At 43.1% G+C, this 18,232-nt stretch overlaps 1 protein-coding gene across 1 annotated transcript in view; it reads left to right on the plus strand.

The window, feature by feature from the left end:
• The window catches only part of CARMIL1 (capping protein regulator and myosin 1 linker 1), a 995,540-nt gene that overhangs the window by 860,762 nt on the left and 116,546 nt on the right, over window positions 1-18,232 (plus strand). Inside the window, exon 30 of the mRNA XM_085607022.1 lies at window positions 13,443-13,509. Within this exon, the coding sequence (XP_085463148.1) occupies window positions 13,443-13,509 (67 nt within the window). The remainder of the gene's footprint in view (window positions 1-13,442; window positions 13,510-18,232) is intronic.

An 18,232-nucleotide genomic window follows, 5' to 3' on the forward strand; every position in this document is an offset into this window, starting at 1 on the left:
ACCTCTGTATGTAGTGCAAATATCGGGGTTGATTGGGGAACAGAAAGGAGAGATCTTAAAAATTTATTTTCTACATTCTGTATTTTAGTAGAATTAATATATCCCCAAATAATAGAGCCATACTGGGCTTTATAAACTTTAATTATGCTTTCCATAGGACGAGCGCCCAGTTTTTTGGCAAAACCCAACAACCCTGCGGTCGCTCTAGCAACAGCGCTACTTTTAACCAGAAGCTGGGGGCCCCAAGTGCCCTTTTCGTCAAAAGTCACTCCTAAATAAGGGAAAGAAGGGACTCTCTTAACCTCCTTCCCCACGCAATAAAATGTTAGCATCTTTTTTTTTCTGCATGCTTGTCCAGCGATCATTACATGTGATTTTTCTGTATTAATTTTCATGTCCAAAGATGCCATAAAAGCTCCAAAAGATAAAAGGAGTTTATTCAATGCAACTCCAGAGCATGCAAGAAGAACAGCATCGTCCGCGTACAGGAGGACAGGTATCTTTGTCTCCCCTGCGCGCGGAATATCACTATGTGATGTTCTCATTACTGCCTCAAGGTCATTAATATATAGGGTGAAGAGGAGGGGGGCGAGTATGCACCCTTGCCTAACCCCCCTCTCAGACTTAAAGAGGCAGGTGCATCTTCCTTCCCTAGTGACTCTAACTGAAGTCATGAGATCCTTATGTAGCTCGGCTAAGTAATCGACTAGAGGTGGGTCAAGGCCCATGCCCAAAAGGATCCCCCACAGCCTTGACCTGTTAACCAGGTCAAAAGCTGAGGAGAGGTCCATAAAGGCCATGTACAGTGAACCACCCCTAGCGACTACATATTTGTTTATAATTAGCTCTAGGTTTAGGCACTGATCTAAAGTTCCTCTGTTGGCTCTAAAGCCGTTTTGTGCATTAGATAAAATACCCTTACTTTCTAAAATCGTGGACAATCTGCCTAACAGGACTCTCCCCAGGATTTTGACACTCGAATCAATAAGAGAGATAGGCCTGTAACAGGCCGGATCTGTCCTCTGTCCTTTCTTGAAGATTGGCACAATGGTCGAAATTGCCCAACTGGGGGGGGAAATAAATTCCCTTGTTACATTAAAAATATTAGTTAAAATTTTTGAGCTAAGTTGAGGAGCGCTCTTAAAGAAGTCCGCAGGGACCCCGTCTGGCCCCGGTGCCTTTTTGCAAAGTGTGTCTTTTATTGCAAGTATCACCTCTTCCTGAGTAAAAGGAGGAATATGAGTCAATGGTTTTAATACTGTTGTTTCATAATCTATTGTAGTGTGAGTTTGACTATAAATGTTACTAAAATGTGACACCCACTGTTCGTCTGGGATAATACAGTCAGCTCTTTGATTATCTAGTCCCACAAAATATGGGTGATTTATGACTGCCCAAAATTTAGCACTATCTTTCTGTGTCTCGGGCAGTAACAAATCATTCCAAGCCTCACTTTTAATCTCAGATTTCCTCTTCCTAATAGCAAAATTATATTGTTTCCTCAATGCTGCTATCAGTACTCTGTCTCTGGGTTTACACTTTAAGGCCTTAAGAAGGGCTGAATGGGCCCTAGAACAGTTTGTATCAAACCATCTAGGGCCCATTGGTTTGTTTAACTTTGCCTTTACAGTCAAATCTGAATTAACTTGATGACATATGACACCAAAGGCATCAACCATTTTGGCACTCGGGTTTTCGTTATCTAAACAAATAGCAATTTCATCAGCAACTTTGGCCAATGTCTCCTGTAAAAAGGATGTTGGGATAACTTGGTCCCATTTCAGCCTACGATTTTGATCTTTTAGCGCAAGACCTGTCGCACACAATGTGTCAATCTTCCTATTTTCCAGGACTCCATATGCTAAAACCTCTAAAATCACAGGATTGTGATCGCTAAAAACAGAAGTTTCTACCATATAAGCAAATGTTTTAGGTAGAATACTTAAAGAAACAAAAATGTAATCAATAATTGTACCAGAATCATGACCCACATATGTTGGTAGCCTCAAATCATTTGAGCAGGTACAAAATTCATAAAGGTTGAGGGTAGCCAAAAATGATTCCAATATCTCTCCGCTTGGAGTGTGTTCAAAATGCGGAGATGAAGGATAAAAAGGAAGTATCTCAGTTTCCCTCTGACAACCTGCCAGGCAGGGATGGATGTTAAAATCTCCCATAAGGATTACCTCATACTCGAAACAGCTATTCTCAATATGAGTAGATAAGAAATCCTCTAAGGATAACAAATGCTGGTTAGGAAATTGACTGGTCGAAGAATTATAAAAGTTTACAAATAAAATAGGGTTACAGTTTGATGAAGTCAATTCAACCATTAAACAATTTTTGGATTTAGACTGGATGTATCTACGTTTTCCTTTAACGTCAAGAGAAATATACACAGCTAACCCACCCCTAGCTCTTCCTGCTTTACTGGGGACTGCAGGTACTGAAAAGTGAGAATAGCCATCTAGGGCCAAACACTCTAGCGTTTCCCAAGTTTCCTGAAAAGCAAGAATGTCATAACTCCTGATTTTGGCCAACCACATTTTGTCTTTAAATTTGGTTCTAAGCCCAACAATGTTCCAGCTCATAATTCTACAGGCCCTATTGCCTGCAGAAAACTGAAGTGATAAAACAGGAGCCGGATGTGGTCCCTCAACATCATTAGTTTGACTTGGCAAAAGTCAATCGTTTTGATCCATAAAAGATAGTGGCGCAAAACGGTTAAACAGTTCTAAAGGTTGTGTAACAGGGTTAAATACAAAGGGTTGTTGTCGGTGGACTGGTGCATTATTTCTTATATCTTGTCCCCATCTAGAGTGAGGATCACAATTTGTGTTCCATCCTAGAGCAGGAGTCCTTGGGATTGATACGTTCTGCTGTTCCCCATAAAAGAATTTCAAAGTAAGGGGAACCACAGTACCTTGTCTTCGTTGAGGGGGAAGGATATTTGCAAGAATATTAGGAAGAACATGTTGATTTGAAAAGCTCACAGCCACACAGTCACCTTTGAATTTTTTTGGCCGGTTTCCCAGCCAAGAGACCCTAGTTGCTGATTTAATTACACTTGCGAGATGTTGCTGTCCTCCTGGAGCTAGCCGCGTATTACTGGTTAACCAATGTAGGGCTTTGCTACACAGTGAGTTAGAACTTTCCACCGTGCCTCTTTCTAATGGAGGGACATTTGCAAGGACTAGCACCACGGGTGTGGCTTCAACGATAAATTGCAGGGGATCCGACGTAGAAGTATGGGGTTGTAATGTTTGCATGTGGGGAACATTCGCCGCGGGGATTGGATTTGCTGGGGGGCACTGGAGCGTAGAGCTCCCAACAACGGCGTTGGAAATCAGTGTCGATGGATTCTCCCCAGAAGGCTCTGTTCCCTCTCCAACACCCAGAGTAGTTCCGTCAGCGGCTTCCCCATGGTTATTGTTCAGAAGAGTAACTAGCGTGGTTAAATTTTCAATGCCACTTGCAACTGTGTTTTGATAACCACCCAGCTTCTTAACCTCTGCTTGTAATTTATCAATCTTGGATATGAGGGGTTTGATAATGGAATTAATTTTAGTCTCAATAAAATCCGCAATTTTGTCAAAAAGGGCTTCTTCAATAGAACAAATAGAAGGATCCTCAGCGTGATTCATTTGTATACACTTTGAGGTATTAACCCTCTTCCATTTAGCCCCAGAACGTAGACCACCCCGCTTTGGAGGGATCTTAGTGCATTGACGTTTGGGTCTAACTTCATGAGCTGTAGGAGTTAGATCAAGAGTAAGCACCTGGGACGTCTGAGACTGTGCATCTTGGTCAGAATTAATGTCATTCAAATCATTTATATTACCCTCAATAAACGAGTCTTCTGAAGCCGGGGTTACATTGTCCGGGATATCAGGTATGACTTGGGAAACAGTGTCTGCTGACGTGGTTGCACTAAAAACATCTTGTGTGTTAATTTCATCAGACGAAATAGTAGCGAAAGTGGGTGGGGACAAACAGAGCAAATCCGGTGATTGGCTCAGCCCCAAAGACTCCCTCCTTTGCGTATTGATCTTCTGTACAGTCTGAACCAAGTAATTGTTCATCTTGTTGTGTTGGACTGTAACAACTTTTTTAGGCATGACTTATCATGTAACCGCAGTTCGTGCAATAAAATGAATGTGGGGACTTCTATAGGCTCAACTTACTTGTACAATGATGTCCGATATGACTCCTGCAGCGTGTATGGCCCTGCCCCTGCCTCTTCCTGCCGATGAGGGCCGTAGAGGGCCCGCCCTTTGCCCGGGCTTCGCCCCGGGCGTCCCGCGAAGCGGGCCTTACGCTGATTTTATGCGCCTCCTGGCGCCGTTGATGCGTGCGTGCTGTGCGCCGCCGCAAGTGCTGCCGGGATTCGTAGTCCCGTTCTGCGGTGGCGCGGGATCTGGCTGGCGATGACTCTTGGCGGTGGCGGCACAACCGTGTGGTCTGTACGGACTCTTGGCGATGGCGGCGTTAAGGTAAGTTTGGTACTCAGGATTCAAAACGTAACACAGTATAGGGTTAGCTTTACTAATAAGAATTTATTTCTACCCAAACAAACCCTTTCTTAGCAACATTAGGATAATGAAAGAATGGGGAAAAACATACATTTCTAATCTCTACCATGCAGTTTGCATGCAGCTCTTGGATAGCAGTTTATAGCTCATTGTGCTAGATTACAATTGTAACTTATGAACTGCATGGCAACAAAAGAATCTCTGTGCCAAAGGAGTAACCCACTGAGTTATACACATAAATTACAGTTATTCGATCTGTGTGGTACAGGTTCTTTGCAGCAGGCAGATTAACCCTCCACGCTACCTTAGATGAGTCAAAACTGCCACTAGACAAAACTCCCATCTCTCTCCAGCAGGAAGATTAATCAACAGAGATATCTTGACACTGTTATTGTTGCCTGAAAACCGCTGAATATACAAGGAACTCTGCGGATAGTGCTTTTAAAAGCATAACATATTTCGAAGCACAGGGATGCTGGAAACGAAAGTGTGTGCTGTGTGGATTATGTTTGGTGTGAAACAGGGGACCGATATGGCAGTACTGCTACAAACCTGGCCCCCCTATAACAAAAACATCCCCCAGTAGCAGAACCGGCCGCCCACTATCCCAGCCGCTCGGGGAAACGCACGATACCAGGTACGGTCAGTCCAACACTACACATGGGACCTATGAAATGTCACCATATGAATTTATTGTCTACCATTGTAAGTGCTTTTCGAGTGTTAATATTCCACTTATCCTAACTCTGTGAATGAGGAACACAGAACCATAAATGTACTTTTTGCACACCTGCCATACTCAGTTGTGCAAAACCCCTAGGTATTCTGGCCCCTGCCCACCCCGCAGTGAGTAGTGTGCCATGAATAATTTAAGCCGGTATTATTAGTGCTTTTTCGCATAGAGGGGGCACAGAAGCTGAGGTTCGCCTTCTGCCCGCCACCTTTATTCACAACCATCTCCATAGCTCTTCTGTGAGGTGCTAATGCCTTTTCACTCCATACAAGCACCGGGTGTATCTCTGGCAGACTCAGCACTTTTTATAGAGTGAGGTGCGGTGACGCGACCTAGATGTGGCGCAAGATTACTGGAATAGACACAAACGGCGGGCTGCCCATTTCATGGTATTATGCACCGGGAAAGGTTCGTGCTCATCACTTACTTAAAACGTGCATGCGCAGCTGTGTGTACGCGCGCGCGCCCGTGTGTGTGGACTGAGTGGCGTGGAGATGGGACTGAACGCGTATGCTTAACACGTAAGGCCGTGAGAGCCTGGCTGTTTCCAGTGAGAGACGTATAGATTTTACGAGCCGTGAGGGACTGTATCTTTGCCTTTTCTCGCTGTCTCCTCTGCCTCTGAAGTATTTCTGCTTTGAACATTTTGCTCTTTCATATGTTGTCTCGCCTCTCGTTCTTTCTTGAAAGCCTTTTGTCTCGTCTTCTCTTTATTCATGTTCCTTTTCTTTCTTCTCGCTGCATGGAGACTCTCTGCTGTAAAAGTGTAAGTACATAAGGAATGCTCTGCGGCTGTGGCCTGCTTGTTTTCGTGTTTGTGCTCCTCTGCTTCCGCCCCGCGCGCGCATCTCTCAGGACCTTGCAGTGTCCTCAATTTATAGTCACTGACTGAAATTAGACAGGAGACCAGGAATTCAATTAACAAGCGGAAAGCTGAACTACAGAAGAAAAACAGATTATGCTATTTGAGTCCTTTCCAGACAGCGGATGACTGTGAAGACAGTGAAACCCATCAAACATTCAAAATACCTTGATCGAATGGTGGGATGATATTTAATCCCCAAGAGTCAAATCTCTTATTTTTATTTTTTGGTCTCCTTTATGTAGTTTTTTATTTTTTATTTTCTGTATCTTGAACAGTTGTTGTCGTGTAGTCCTATCAGAGGGATTATTTTTAAATGTTTGTTTCTGTCACCAAAAACCGTGTTCTTTATTTGTTATAACTCAATTACTCATTAGCACACAGTGGCTTATCATTACAGTTTTTGCACAAAGATCTGTTATTTTGCCCTAAGTACTACACAATACCGTAGTTCGGGCGAAATCACAGTTTCTGCATGTTAATAGCGTGTCTGAGGCAATATATTTTTAATGTCTGCTTTTCTGATTGTCAAAGATGCTTGCTCTTTAAAGCTATACATCTAAATGTACTGCATCTACTGACCCACGTATTGTTTGGAGCAATCTGTAAACAAAGGTTGAGCAGACCCTCTTTTCACTACATAATGCATCAGAACCTACCATAGTATTTTGATGGGAAATGGTTATGTAAAAACACAACAGATATTTATATCAGTGCGGCAAGAATGTATTGTGATGCCAGAAATGCCATTATATCAGTTTTAAAGTGAACTATATTATATATATTTTGTGAGACATATATATGTATATATATCACAAAATATCAGTTTCTCTCTTATTGTATGTATGGTACATACCGGACAGTGCTTAAATTGTGCATGTTTTTTTCTGTGCCTTTGTACCCCCACTTAATGTGACTCCTGGGTGCCCATGGACTGTGCTCACTATCATTGTTTTAAAACACCTCTGGCTGGTGGATGTATGCCGGAATCCGTATGCATTTCTCGCGCATGCCTTTACGCTGCAGTCACTACCCGACTGTGATGTTACCACGTGCTCCTTTATCACGCACATCGTTACCATGGCTTACCTTGGGGGACCGCTGAACTTTGGTATAGTATAAATTACTATTCCAATTCCAGTCATGTATCAGTAGGGAAGGGGTTGGACTGAAAATCCAACACCAGTCTTACAACGCGCCACCTAAAGCAAGTCGTCGTAACGACTAGCGTGGTAAAGGAATGCATGGTAACATCGTAGTCGGGGTAGTGTCTGCAGAGTAAAGGCAGGTCATGTTTCTGCCTGCATGGTAAAGGATGTTTACCCTGGCTGGGTAGCTGCCTATCCTGTGCCTGAAACCCACTCAGGTCCAGGAATAAATGCTGCATCATCATGTTTCCCGTCGCAAAACCCAAACTTGAACTCCTCATACTGCAGATCAGTCTCTTATTGAACCATTATTGGTCAGTCTGAGCCTCCCATTGTCTTATTGTAGCTTATTTTAGCTCTTGGTGAGCTGGGATGAGGCAGGCCGGCACAAGTTTGGGTGGCAGTGAATGCATGTTTGACAGATCTTGCCCACCGCCCAGCCCACTTTTTTTTTATAGACCACTATGGCTCCAGGCTGACCTTAGCCCAGTTGCCTGCAGGCAACACTAGTCTTCCTGTGCCCATGTACCACAATGCTGTTGGAGTCACTTCCCTCTCACTCGATCAGCCAACTCGTTGCTAGTCTGACATTAACTCTTTAGGCAAGAATGAGGACAATGAATATGCGCTGGGAAACACGGCTAGGTGACCACTAGTCATAGTACAGCTGCACCAGTGACCTATGACCCCATGCATACTTGGATGAGCCTTTTGCTGTGCATGATCAGCATTTTCTGCAATTTTGGAGGATGCCAACCAACATACCCTGTCCAGTCACACATATCTCCCGAGCTGCACAATGCTCTTTCTGAGCTTTTGAACTTCAACTCAAATCTGTTTGAGTAACACACTGCCTTCTTTATGAACCGGACTTGATGCCATAACTGCTGAGATTTTCAGTCTTGGCAGCCTGTCTGAGGTTCACAGGCAGTCGAAGATCCCCACGCTGGAAACTAGCAGTGGCCATAGGAAGTCAATATACAAGTCCCAACCAAATAAGGGTGCACAACGGAGGGATGGGAAGATCCCTTATTCGTCAGGAAATTTTTCTAGGAATGGGGCCGTGTGTATCCCTGGGCTATTTTATGTCCAAATAAAACTTCGCTTTGGGCCAAAAATAAGGCCTGTGAAAAGAAAACATCATTACAGTAATCTATGGTCTGCGAATCTAAAATCGTGGTCTGCAGTTCTCTTCTACCATGGAGATCATTGCACTTACTGTGTGCCCCCATATTGTCTGTTGACAGGCTCTGTACCTGCTTCCAGGCTGGGTCTACAACTCTACAGGGCTAAGTAGAACCAACACAAATCTAGGTACCCAAAGTAGAAACAAATATTGGTAAATGCAGGTGCTGTGAGAAACACGGAGCACGGTCACTTATGTGTTTTGTGAAATACCAAATGGAGTCTCCATTTGGGGAGCTACTCAGTGGTCACACATTTAAAAGAAACCCTGGGTATGACTGTCACTCTTCCAAAAAGATGGATATAGATAATCTACAGTCAATAAGAAGTCTGTAGTATCTTTAATCTTTTTATCAGTTTATTTAGATGTTTTATAAAACAGACACATTTATGGAAGTCTCCAAGTACAGAGGCATCTCAAGTCCACTACTAAATAATGTTCATATTCTTTGTTGAGTCATCAAGAAGTGTTGTATGATCATTTGTTGTTCGTTGGCAGGGGACTCTGAGGTATAAGGCTGTGGAGTGGGGGGTGCGGACGGTGAATATAAGGCCAGGGCCAGAGATCTCAAAGGAAGCCTTTAAGGAAGGGGTGGGGATAACCTATTTTAACTGATCCTCTGCAAAATGCGGTCCCTTGAATGGAACTCAATGCACCACTTTGCAGAGTAACTTGAGCTTTGCAAGAAAGGAGTTTACTCCCAGAGACTGGCAGGATTTTCAATATCTACTTCAGGTTTTACCGGAGGCAGAAAGTCTTTGAACTACGACTGAACATATCCTTCACTGAGAATAAGGCTACATGTGTCACAGTTTTTGAGCAGCATCCTTCTAGGCAAGAAATGTTTATTGAGTGATTTTGATAAAGGAATTTAAAGGCCTTTATGGTTTATCGTCACTTAAAAATGCATATGGTTCTGTTTCTAAGAGACACTATGATGCAAATGGCTCGCCTTGTTGCACGTCCAAAACATAATTTGAAATGCACATGGTCAAAATGTCCTACTAATCCGTTGGAAGGTAAACAATGGAAATTTACATTTCTACCTTGCAGTCTCTCTTGTTTTACAGTGCTTCTCAAAGATGTCCAGGCTAGTGGGGTCCACTTTGAGAGTTAAGAAGAGACTATATCTAGATAATACGAATGTATATATTAAGGCAGATCATTGGAAAATCTCAGAATGATAATCATGTTAAAGAGGTTGGGATTTGAACTAAATGTAGAGGAATCTGGCTTAGTTCCATGTAAGATCATGAAGTTTGGGATTCTGAAAGTTATTGAGTAGAAGTTAAATTGGATTTGAGAGGAGTTGAAGGTGACGTTAAGCATGCAGGAAATCTCTTCCTAAACTGTAACTAGGATAGTAACGCTCTTATTTTTGCCAATACAAGTAATACTCCCTGCTCTTTCCATAGTGGTCTTTGCAGTGGGTCAGGGCCTCCTGCCAAAGCCAGGGTTTGCATTACTATTTATTTATTTTGAGTTTTATATAGCACTAGTTCGGGATGTATGTGTGTGCTTCACAAGAAAACAATTTGCACTGTGTGTAAGCAGTTTCCGTGAAGACAGCTTCGATTTACAAATATTAAATTAGCTCTGTGAAATAAACTAAGAGCTACAAAGATTACAAGTCTCTTCATGCAAGCTGGCTGCAGCAGATGATGAGCTGGGCGGCAGGCATCCTGCAATGATAATCAGATTCTGGAGTTCCATGAGCCTACTGACCCCTCCACCTCCATCTTGAGCACCAGGTGATCAGAAACTGAACAAAAACTTTGTTCCATTTTCCTAGGCCACAACCTTTTTGTCCAACAGTCAAGGTAGTACTGGAGGATCTTTGTGATAAGGGGCGCTCGGCGCAGTGAAACCAGTCCTCACTCCTGGTGTCGCTGCTGCTCCACTGCCACCCACTCTTGTCCTTCCCCTCGGCGTTATGGTCTGTTGTGGTGGGTGCTCAGAACATGGGAAGCGGATTCCCCAGAGCTCAAAACCGCTGCAGCGAAAGGCAGGAGGGCCGACCCAGACCACAGCAGATATCAACCACCATATCCAGTCACCAGGGTTCCAAGAGTATGGGTCCAAGACAGGGCTGAAGACTCCACTATAGTGCGGTAGACCCACAGGTGCTTACCGGTAATGTTAAGCCACTCTCCAGTCAGGGGACTTGTGATGTTATTAAGCAAGTCTCATGAGCACCAAGGAGGAGCTCATGCCACCTCTGTTTTGAGTAGGCCAAGATTATACACATTAGTTTTGTGTAATGCCTGAGGCCAAGGTACATATTCTTTAATGATTGAAGCACATGTATGCTTGGACAAGGAGATCACTATGTGCAACTCTTCACAGATTGTAATAGAACTAGATGACAGTCAGTTTTGGGGTAAGTGCTTTCAAGGTAGACCTGATTTTACCTAGATATTGGAATATGCTTGTAGGGTGGCTCACCTGAAATCTTTGTAGGATGGCTCACCTGCTAGTGACTGGATCTGAAAATGCAAGAGTTTTTTTGCAGTGACAAATAGGTATTGGATATGGCTGTTGATGATATGTTGAGATCATTGATATTGATTGGTCATACTGGGGGGAGATGGCCATTGCAAAATAGACCAAGAAATAACCAAAATGTAACAATGAATTGTGCACAAAATGTAATAGACATTTTGTATACAGCAGACTGCATAATACAGATATACTCAGCTGCCACAATTGGCTGCATGTCCATTGCTTGGCATGTTGCAACAACAAATTCCTTCAGTGAGTGGAGGAAAGAATGTTGGCATTGCCCCTGGTGAGAAAGTTGTCTTGTTTGAATTTGTGCTGCATCACCAGGTGATGAGATGTAGAGCCCTCAACCACCCTACTCTAAAAAACAGAAAGAGGCAAAGTGGAGATTAGGAATAACTAGGACCACAAGGATTATTAGTTAATGGAGGGAAGAACCACAGTGAGACAGGGAAGCAACGGCTGCGAATGGGTGCGGCCGTTGTGCTTCCAAGGCAAACAGCAACAGACAAGGCTGAGAAGCCAACTCGGAAAAACATGTTGCACCAGTTTATTATCCCCCATTCCCATGTGCGAAACTCAGAATGGGGAGATTAAGTTGAACTGCAGAAGAAACGGTCCTGGCGGTACTGGTATTTTCATGGATGAACTTACCATACTCAAGTAAGTGGCAGTCCTAGTGAGGACCAACGTGTTCTGTTTCCTCACATAGATCAAATGTTGGTTTGAAAATTAATATGCCCCAATCTGCAAACAATGTTACTGTCTTTGCCAATCAGGGGGATCCTTTGATTTCTGATCACTATCCCAGTCTGTTCTCTCTTACCTACTATAGTTGGAGAAACCTGAGAAACCAGAAACTCTGTTACTCTGTAGGCATCACTTACCGGCAAACACATGAGATCGGACCTGATTAACTGTGCATGACGTACATGGCAGAACAGAGAGGGATGGAAGAAGGCAGAAGAAAGACTCCTTTAAAAGTTTAGATAGTGAGATTTGCTTTGGTCCATAGGTCGTGTTGCAGTGTAAGAGAAGCATTGTTTTTCAGCTGCTTCGGCCTTAGAGCAACCTTCACTCTTGGACGTTCCTCCCATCGAATGAGTCTTGAGCAAACCCTTGTACAATAAGAATCACTCTGCTTTCTGTGCAGAAGAAAACTGACCGGGTTAGCCTAACAGGATGCCTAATCTTAATATATATACTTTGACTTCCACAAAAGTATGAAAAACATAAATCTCTATAAGCTGGTAAGAGAGCTCAGAGGGCTAAAGGAAACATTGTAGAGATCTTTGTGTAAACCTAATGATCGTTGGTTCGAAACCTGGTGGATTCCTCAGCCTCTAATCCTTCTGGGATCGATTGAGTTCCTTATCACCGACATGTCTTGCGGTTGTGAAGATGGAAAAGCTGGTGGGCAGAAAGGGGAGCATTTCTGGTGGCTAGAATTAAGAATGTGGCTACGTGTATGCAGCCATTTTGAGAATCTTAGACATTAATTGATAAGTGGCCCATTAGGGTGCACTTGAGCATAGAAACTGTCATGGATATAAATTTGCATGCTTCTGAAGCTTGTTTGTGGCATATGAGACTTCTCCTAGCATATAATTGCGGTTCCTAGGGCATACGCTTTGCATGGGTGCAGCATGTTAATGAATTTTGATGGCGAGTGCATGTAGGAATTAATTGAAACATCTTTCACCGGTCTCTGATAGGTGACTATAGGTGATTAAAGCATTGATGTCTCATGTGGAGGTACTGGTGTAGTTAACAGTTAATAATATTTCCACCCACATTATTAACTTGTTTTTTATACAATTTTTTGTTTTATATAACTCTCCATACTAAACAACTGCAATTTCTAATTACTATACTCTTTGGGGTGAGGGAAATGAATGCTAAGAAGAAGAAGGGCCATTGAAGGATACTCTACCATTCTTATTATTGATTTGATTTGGGCACCCGACTTCTTTATCCCTGTGTCTGCTGAGGGTAACAAACTGATTGTAGTGACAATATCCTCGTTTGGCATGTCCAGTGTATTTTGATAAACTTTCAGGTAAGCGTTGTAAGTTACTTACGTATGTATTTTGGTTAACTTATAATTGGGTGTTTGTCCTTCTGTACAGTGACGGAACAATCATCTAAGCTGCATGCTCTGACGATCTCCACCACTGTTTCTGTTCGAGCGTTTTTTCACATATGCGCAATATACAACTTTTCTGTTGCCCCCCAAAAAAATAGTTTTAAAAAACTGAGCAGAAATCATCTTTTCCAGTTCAGACTTTTTACATTACAAAACGCATTATGAGACTTGGTAGGTATTACAGTGAAGATGTGTTAACTAAATTTAAGACAAACACAAAAACGATGCTAACAAAGCCATGGTTTTCTAGTTTATTCATATTAACTAAATGAGAATTGCCTCTTTGAGATACTCTTTTCATTGAATTGTTCTTCTGGTTTATTGATTATGCAGATGACCCCAAAATCTAAAAGGAAAAGCATCCACAGCAGAATGCTCAGACCGGTGTCAAGGGCTTTTGGTAAGAGCATTTAGAATTGACATCCATCTTTATAGTGAGAAATCACACACTTTGTATTTTATGTTCTGCAAAAAACTTTTATGCAGCTGTAAATGTATTTTAAATGGCAGTATTTGTTCCAAACAATCCCCACATAAACGAACAACCCGACAACTGTGATAGACCACTATCCCACTTACTCAGCATTCCAGTTACACATTTCAAAGACCTCTCTTTACCGGACTATTCTCTTTGACATTTAAGTACTATCTCAAGATAAATGTATATATTAAGAATTACCTACTAAATCGAAACCAATCCCAGAGCAAGCATGACTGACCTCGACCTTCTGAATCCCTGAAACTTTGTTAAAATCCTTGAAAAACCCTGTTGTCTGTGATAGAAACAGAAATGTGTAAAATGCAAGGTATCTAAATGTAACCAGTTGCGTATAATAATTATGAATATGCATTAGAAAAAATCAAGAAGAATAACAAGGTTTACTTTTTTTTCAATAGAAGAACTTTTTCATGTAATTTGTTGTAGTTGTTTGCATTATTGTGAATTTAAGATTCGTAGAGGCAAAACGAATAGACTCTTCAGGGTCATTCCACACTCTACCCATATCAAAACAACCTACAGGGGTGATTGGTCAGACAGAATCATGTAACCAAGTACGTGATGCAATTTTTATGACACAATTTTATAGATTTGTGCCAACATTTAGACAAATACAAAAAAAACCATTAGCAGTAAAGATAATACACCATGCCTCCCTCCCCACCACCCCCCTAGCCATCATACCCCCCACCAACTATTCACCAGTGGCAAGCCTAAGCATTGAATATTTTTGTTTTTCTGTGTGCTTTAGAAGGGAACCTCTGGCAATGTAGATTGGCTTTTCCATACTCCTACATAAATCAAGTCATTTTCCCAGTCTTCCACAGAGAGAGGGTTCTTGTCTTTCCATCGACGAGAAACATACCTCGACCACTAACCGCAACCAAAGTTAAGCCAGTTTATATTGGTTAGTGTCTAGCTCTATGTTTATATGCAAAGCATCCATCTTCGGGTCAGGCTGCAGCATCCAATCCCGTCCGCACTCAAACAGGAGGGTATCTTTTCCCAGTATGAGCCCAATGCACAACAACTCCGTGAGGTATGCAGTAAATCCCCATTCTTTGTGGAGCCTTGGAGGCAAGAGGGTGAGGCCACTGCACCCATCTTCCATAGTCTGTATCTTGTGAGGTAAACAGTGTGCACGTACTATAGTTGAATGAGGCATAATCTGGTCACTATTGCCAAATAGTCTCGTGGACCCCCAAACCTCTCTCCATTTCTGATACATGAGGGCGCCTAGGTCTCACTCCCATGCCAGGTGCAGCCTTTCAAAGGAGTCTTCCATGTTGTTTGAGGGGACAAGAAATTTGAGCAATCTTGTGGTCTTCCAATTCTCCCTTGATTATTTTCACCTCTAAGGGTTGAAACTCTGGGAGGTCCTCCAACCCTGAAATGTACTGTGTTACTGCGTGTCTTAATTTTACGTAATGGAAAAACTGACTATAATGCAAATTATATTCGACCTAGAGGTTGTGAGTATTTTAGTATTGTTCCTGCCATCACATCCCCAAGGCTGGAAATCCCAATGATGTCCCATTTCTGGAACCCCTCTAGTGTAGCTACATGCTGTCCTAGCCCGAGTGGCATTTGTTTGGTTAGTCGCTTGTCCCAGCCGAACCTTTTCAAGGTGCCCCTACAAATCGTGAATATCAGTCTGGTCACTGGGGGGATTGAAGGATCTACTCTATCTCTGTAAATATATGTTGTATACTTATTTCGCCCAGCGCTAATTTTTCGGAAGCACATAAGGGGTCTCATTGAGTATTTTAGCACCTTTCATTTGTTATCAGTAAATGGGAGGATTGGACATCCACTGCCGCAATCCCCCCACTTAAGTAGATTAAAAACACTTTGTGAGAGTTATCCAGTAGAGTCCATGACTCCATAAGCTCCGTAGGATAGAGTCTGATTTGGTGAAGGAGTGTGATGGTTTGAACAGGAAATTTTGCAATCGATAAAGAAAGCGCTGCAGCACTACCATTTTAAAAGTTGCAAATCTGCTTAAGAGTGACATGGAGACTATGGACCAGTGTTTAGCATCTGCAACCAGTGGTTTAATATTCTGTGCCCATGCTGCGGTCTTGTCCAGGGTGATGTATACCCCCAGGTATTTAAATCTCTGGCTCAACATCTCCAGGCCTGTGAAGATCAGGACATCATTAGCGTCAAGAGCTAGTCTATCCGAACTACCATCATCCCATTCCCACACTTGGTCATCGATATACAGTCATTATGCCAGCGGCTCAATAGAGGAGGGGTGATAATGGACTACCTTTCCTCATCCTCCTCTATGTGGGGAAGGGGTTCGACGTCTCACAGCTCACTTAAACTCTGGCCGACATGCCTGTGTAGAGCAGTTGTACATAGTCAATAAAATTAGGTCTGAAATTTAACTGTTGAAGAAGAGCAAGCAGATTATCCCACCTTATTGAATCGAATGCCTTTTCAATTTTCACCAGTAGGGCCACCACTGGGCTTTACAATCTATCTGCCAGGGCAAGGGTATTAGTCAACCAACATATGTTATGTGTTGTGGCTCGTCTGGGCTTGAACCCCTATTGATTGCAACAGACCAATGAGGGGATCGTTGTAACTAGCCTGTCTGCGAGGGTATTTGCAATAATCCTGACTTCTGTATTGAGGAAGGAAATATGGTAGTAAGACGAGCAGACACTTGTGAACGAGGCCACAATTTCTGCTGTTTTCAGGTCAGGGACAAAAGTTTCCTTTCATTGTCATCTCGAAGAACATCTTCAAGGGAGTCCATATGTTTGTTAGCGTAGAGTTTAAACTATTCCACTAAGAACCCATTGGGTCCTGGCATTTTGTCCGGCTACCAGAAATCTAGCCCCATAATTTCTCCCACTAAAGACATCCTCTGCACATGGGGCATGTTTTCCCTCTTGAAGTATAGGTAAGCATAATAATGATCCAATTGTTGGGCAATCGCCTTGTCTCCAGTGTTTAGCAAGCCCTCTGTAGCAGAGATGTGTGCAATTGGGGCATGATGTTGTATATTTCGATGTGGATGATAGAGTACTGCAGTCGCTTTTTCCCACCATTGGTAAATGCTGCTCTGTGATGCAGCGAAGAGGGTCCTAGCCTCATCCATATAGAGGGGCCATAAAAGCATGTGGGTGCGAAGTATATCTCTGCAAACTTACGGCATCGAGGTTCTAAGATATTTCACACTAGATCTATGATATGGTATACCAGACCATTCACCAACTGATGGCTCTTGCATTTGAGGCCTGTTGGAAACTAATAATGTCTCCCCTTAGGTTGCCTTAAAAGCTTTCCAAAGGACACCTTTCTTTTGAGCAAAGTATGTATCCATCACCTCCCTTATGTGTGTTCTGCATTTCCTGTCTTGAAGTGGCCACATGCTGAGCCTCCATTTTATCTCAGGTTGTCGTATTCCAATACTCAGACAAAGCTCAGCTGGGGAATGGTCTGAAAGACCCCGGGCAAAAATCCACACTCCTGTAACCTTAAGTATGCCCATCTTGTGTAGTAAAAAATAATCTTGGTGAGAAAGTGTAGCATGAACCCCAGAATAAAAGGTTAGACTCCACTGTGCAAGTGGAATGTGCGCAATATGTTGCATAGCTCCAGGGCCTTTGTATATTGTGGCATTAATGAATGGCATCTCAAGGACCCATAAAATTCCTTAGCACATCACAAGACTCATCCTTCACCCCTTTCAAATCCTCCTTAACACCATGGTACATTCAGGTAGTTCCCTAATCAGTGGCGGAAGCACCTTAAAAAATATGGAAATCAGCTGAAGAGGCACGTGGACATTAACCAATGTCAAAGGTTCTCCCTATTGGAGTCCAGCAATCGTTACTATCTGTCTCATTTATCTACCCACTCTTGTGTCCCATGAAAGGAAATGTGACTTTTCTTCATTATGACTGTTCCTCTGACCTGCTTGTTCATGGAGAGGGAGGTGTTGAGTACGATGCTGAGGTTTCTGTTGTGGTCCACGGGGTTCGAAGGGCTGCCGAGTGCGGTGGGCCACCAGGTGTTGTTCCATGCTGAAGGGGTGGTTCAGAGTACGAGGACTTCTGTCTTCTCCGAGTTGAGCTTCAGGCAGCTGTTGCTCATCCAGAATGCGACATCCTGCATTCCTTTCTGGAAGTTGAGTTTGGTGGTGGTGGGGTCCTTGGTGAGGGAGAGGATGACCTGGGTGTCGCTTACGTAGGATACTAAGTTGGGGCCGTGCTGTCTGGCAATGGTGACGATGACGATATTGAAGAGGGTTGGGCTAAGTGATGAACCCTGGGGTACTCCGCAGTTGATTTCCATGCATTCGGAGACGAATGGTGTCAGTCAGATTATTTGGCTGCTGCGGGTGAGGAACGAGCGGATATAGTCTTGGGCGGTTCCTTGTATGCCAGCGCCGTGTAGACTACCAGCGAGTGTGTGGTGGGAGACAGTGTCGAAAGCTGCTGACAGGTAGAATCTGGGCTGCGGTGTGGCCTTGGTCGAGGAGGGTGTAGATGTCGTTTGTGGCGGCGAGTAGGGCGGTCTCTGACTGTCAATAATATGACAATATGACAATAATATATCAGTAGGGAATTTTTTAACCTTGTCAAGTAAATGATTTATATTCCAGGTT

This window comes from Triturus cristatus, chromosome 5_2, assembly GCF_964204655.1.
Source record: "Triturus cristatus chromosome 5_2, aTriCri1.1, whole genome shotgun sequence".
NCBI lineage: Eukaryota > Metazoa > Chordata > Amphibia > Caudata > Salamandridae > Triturus > Triturus cristatus.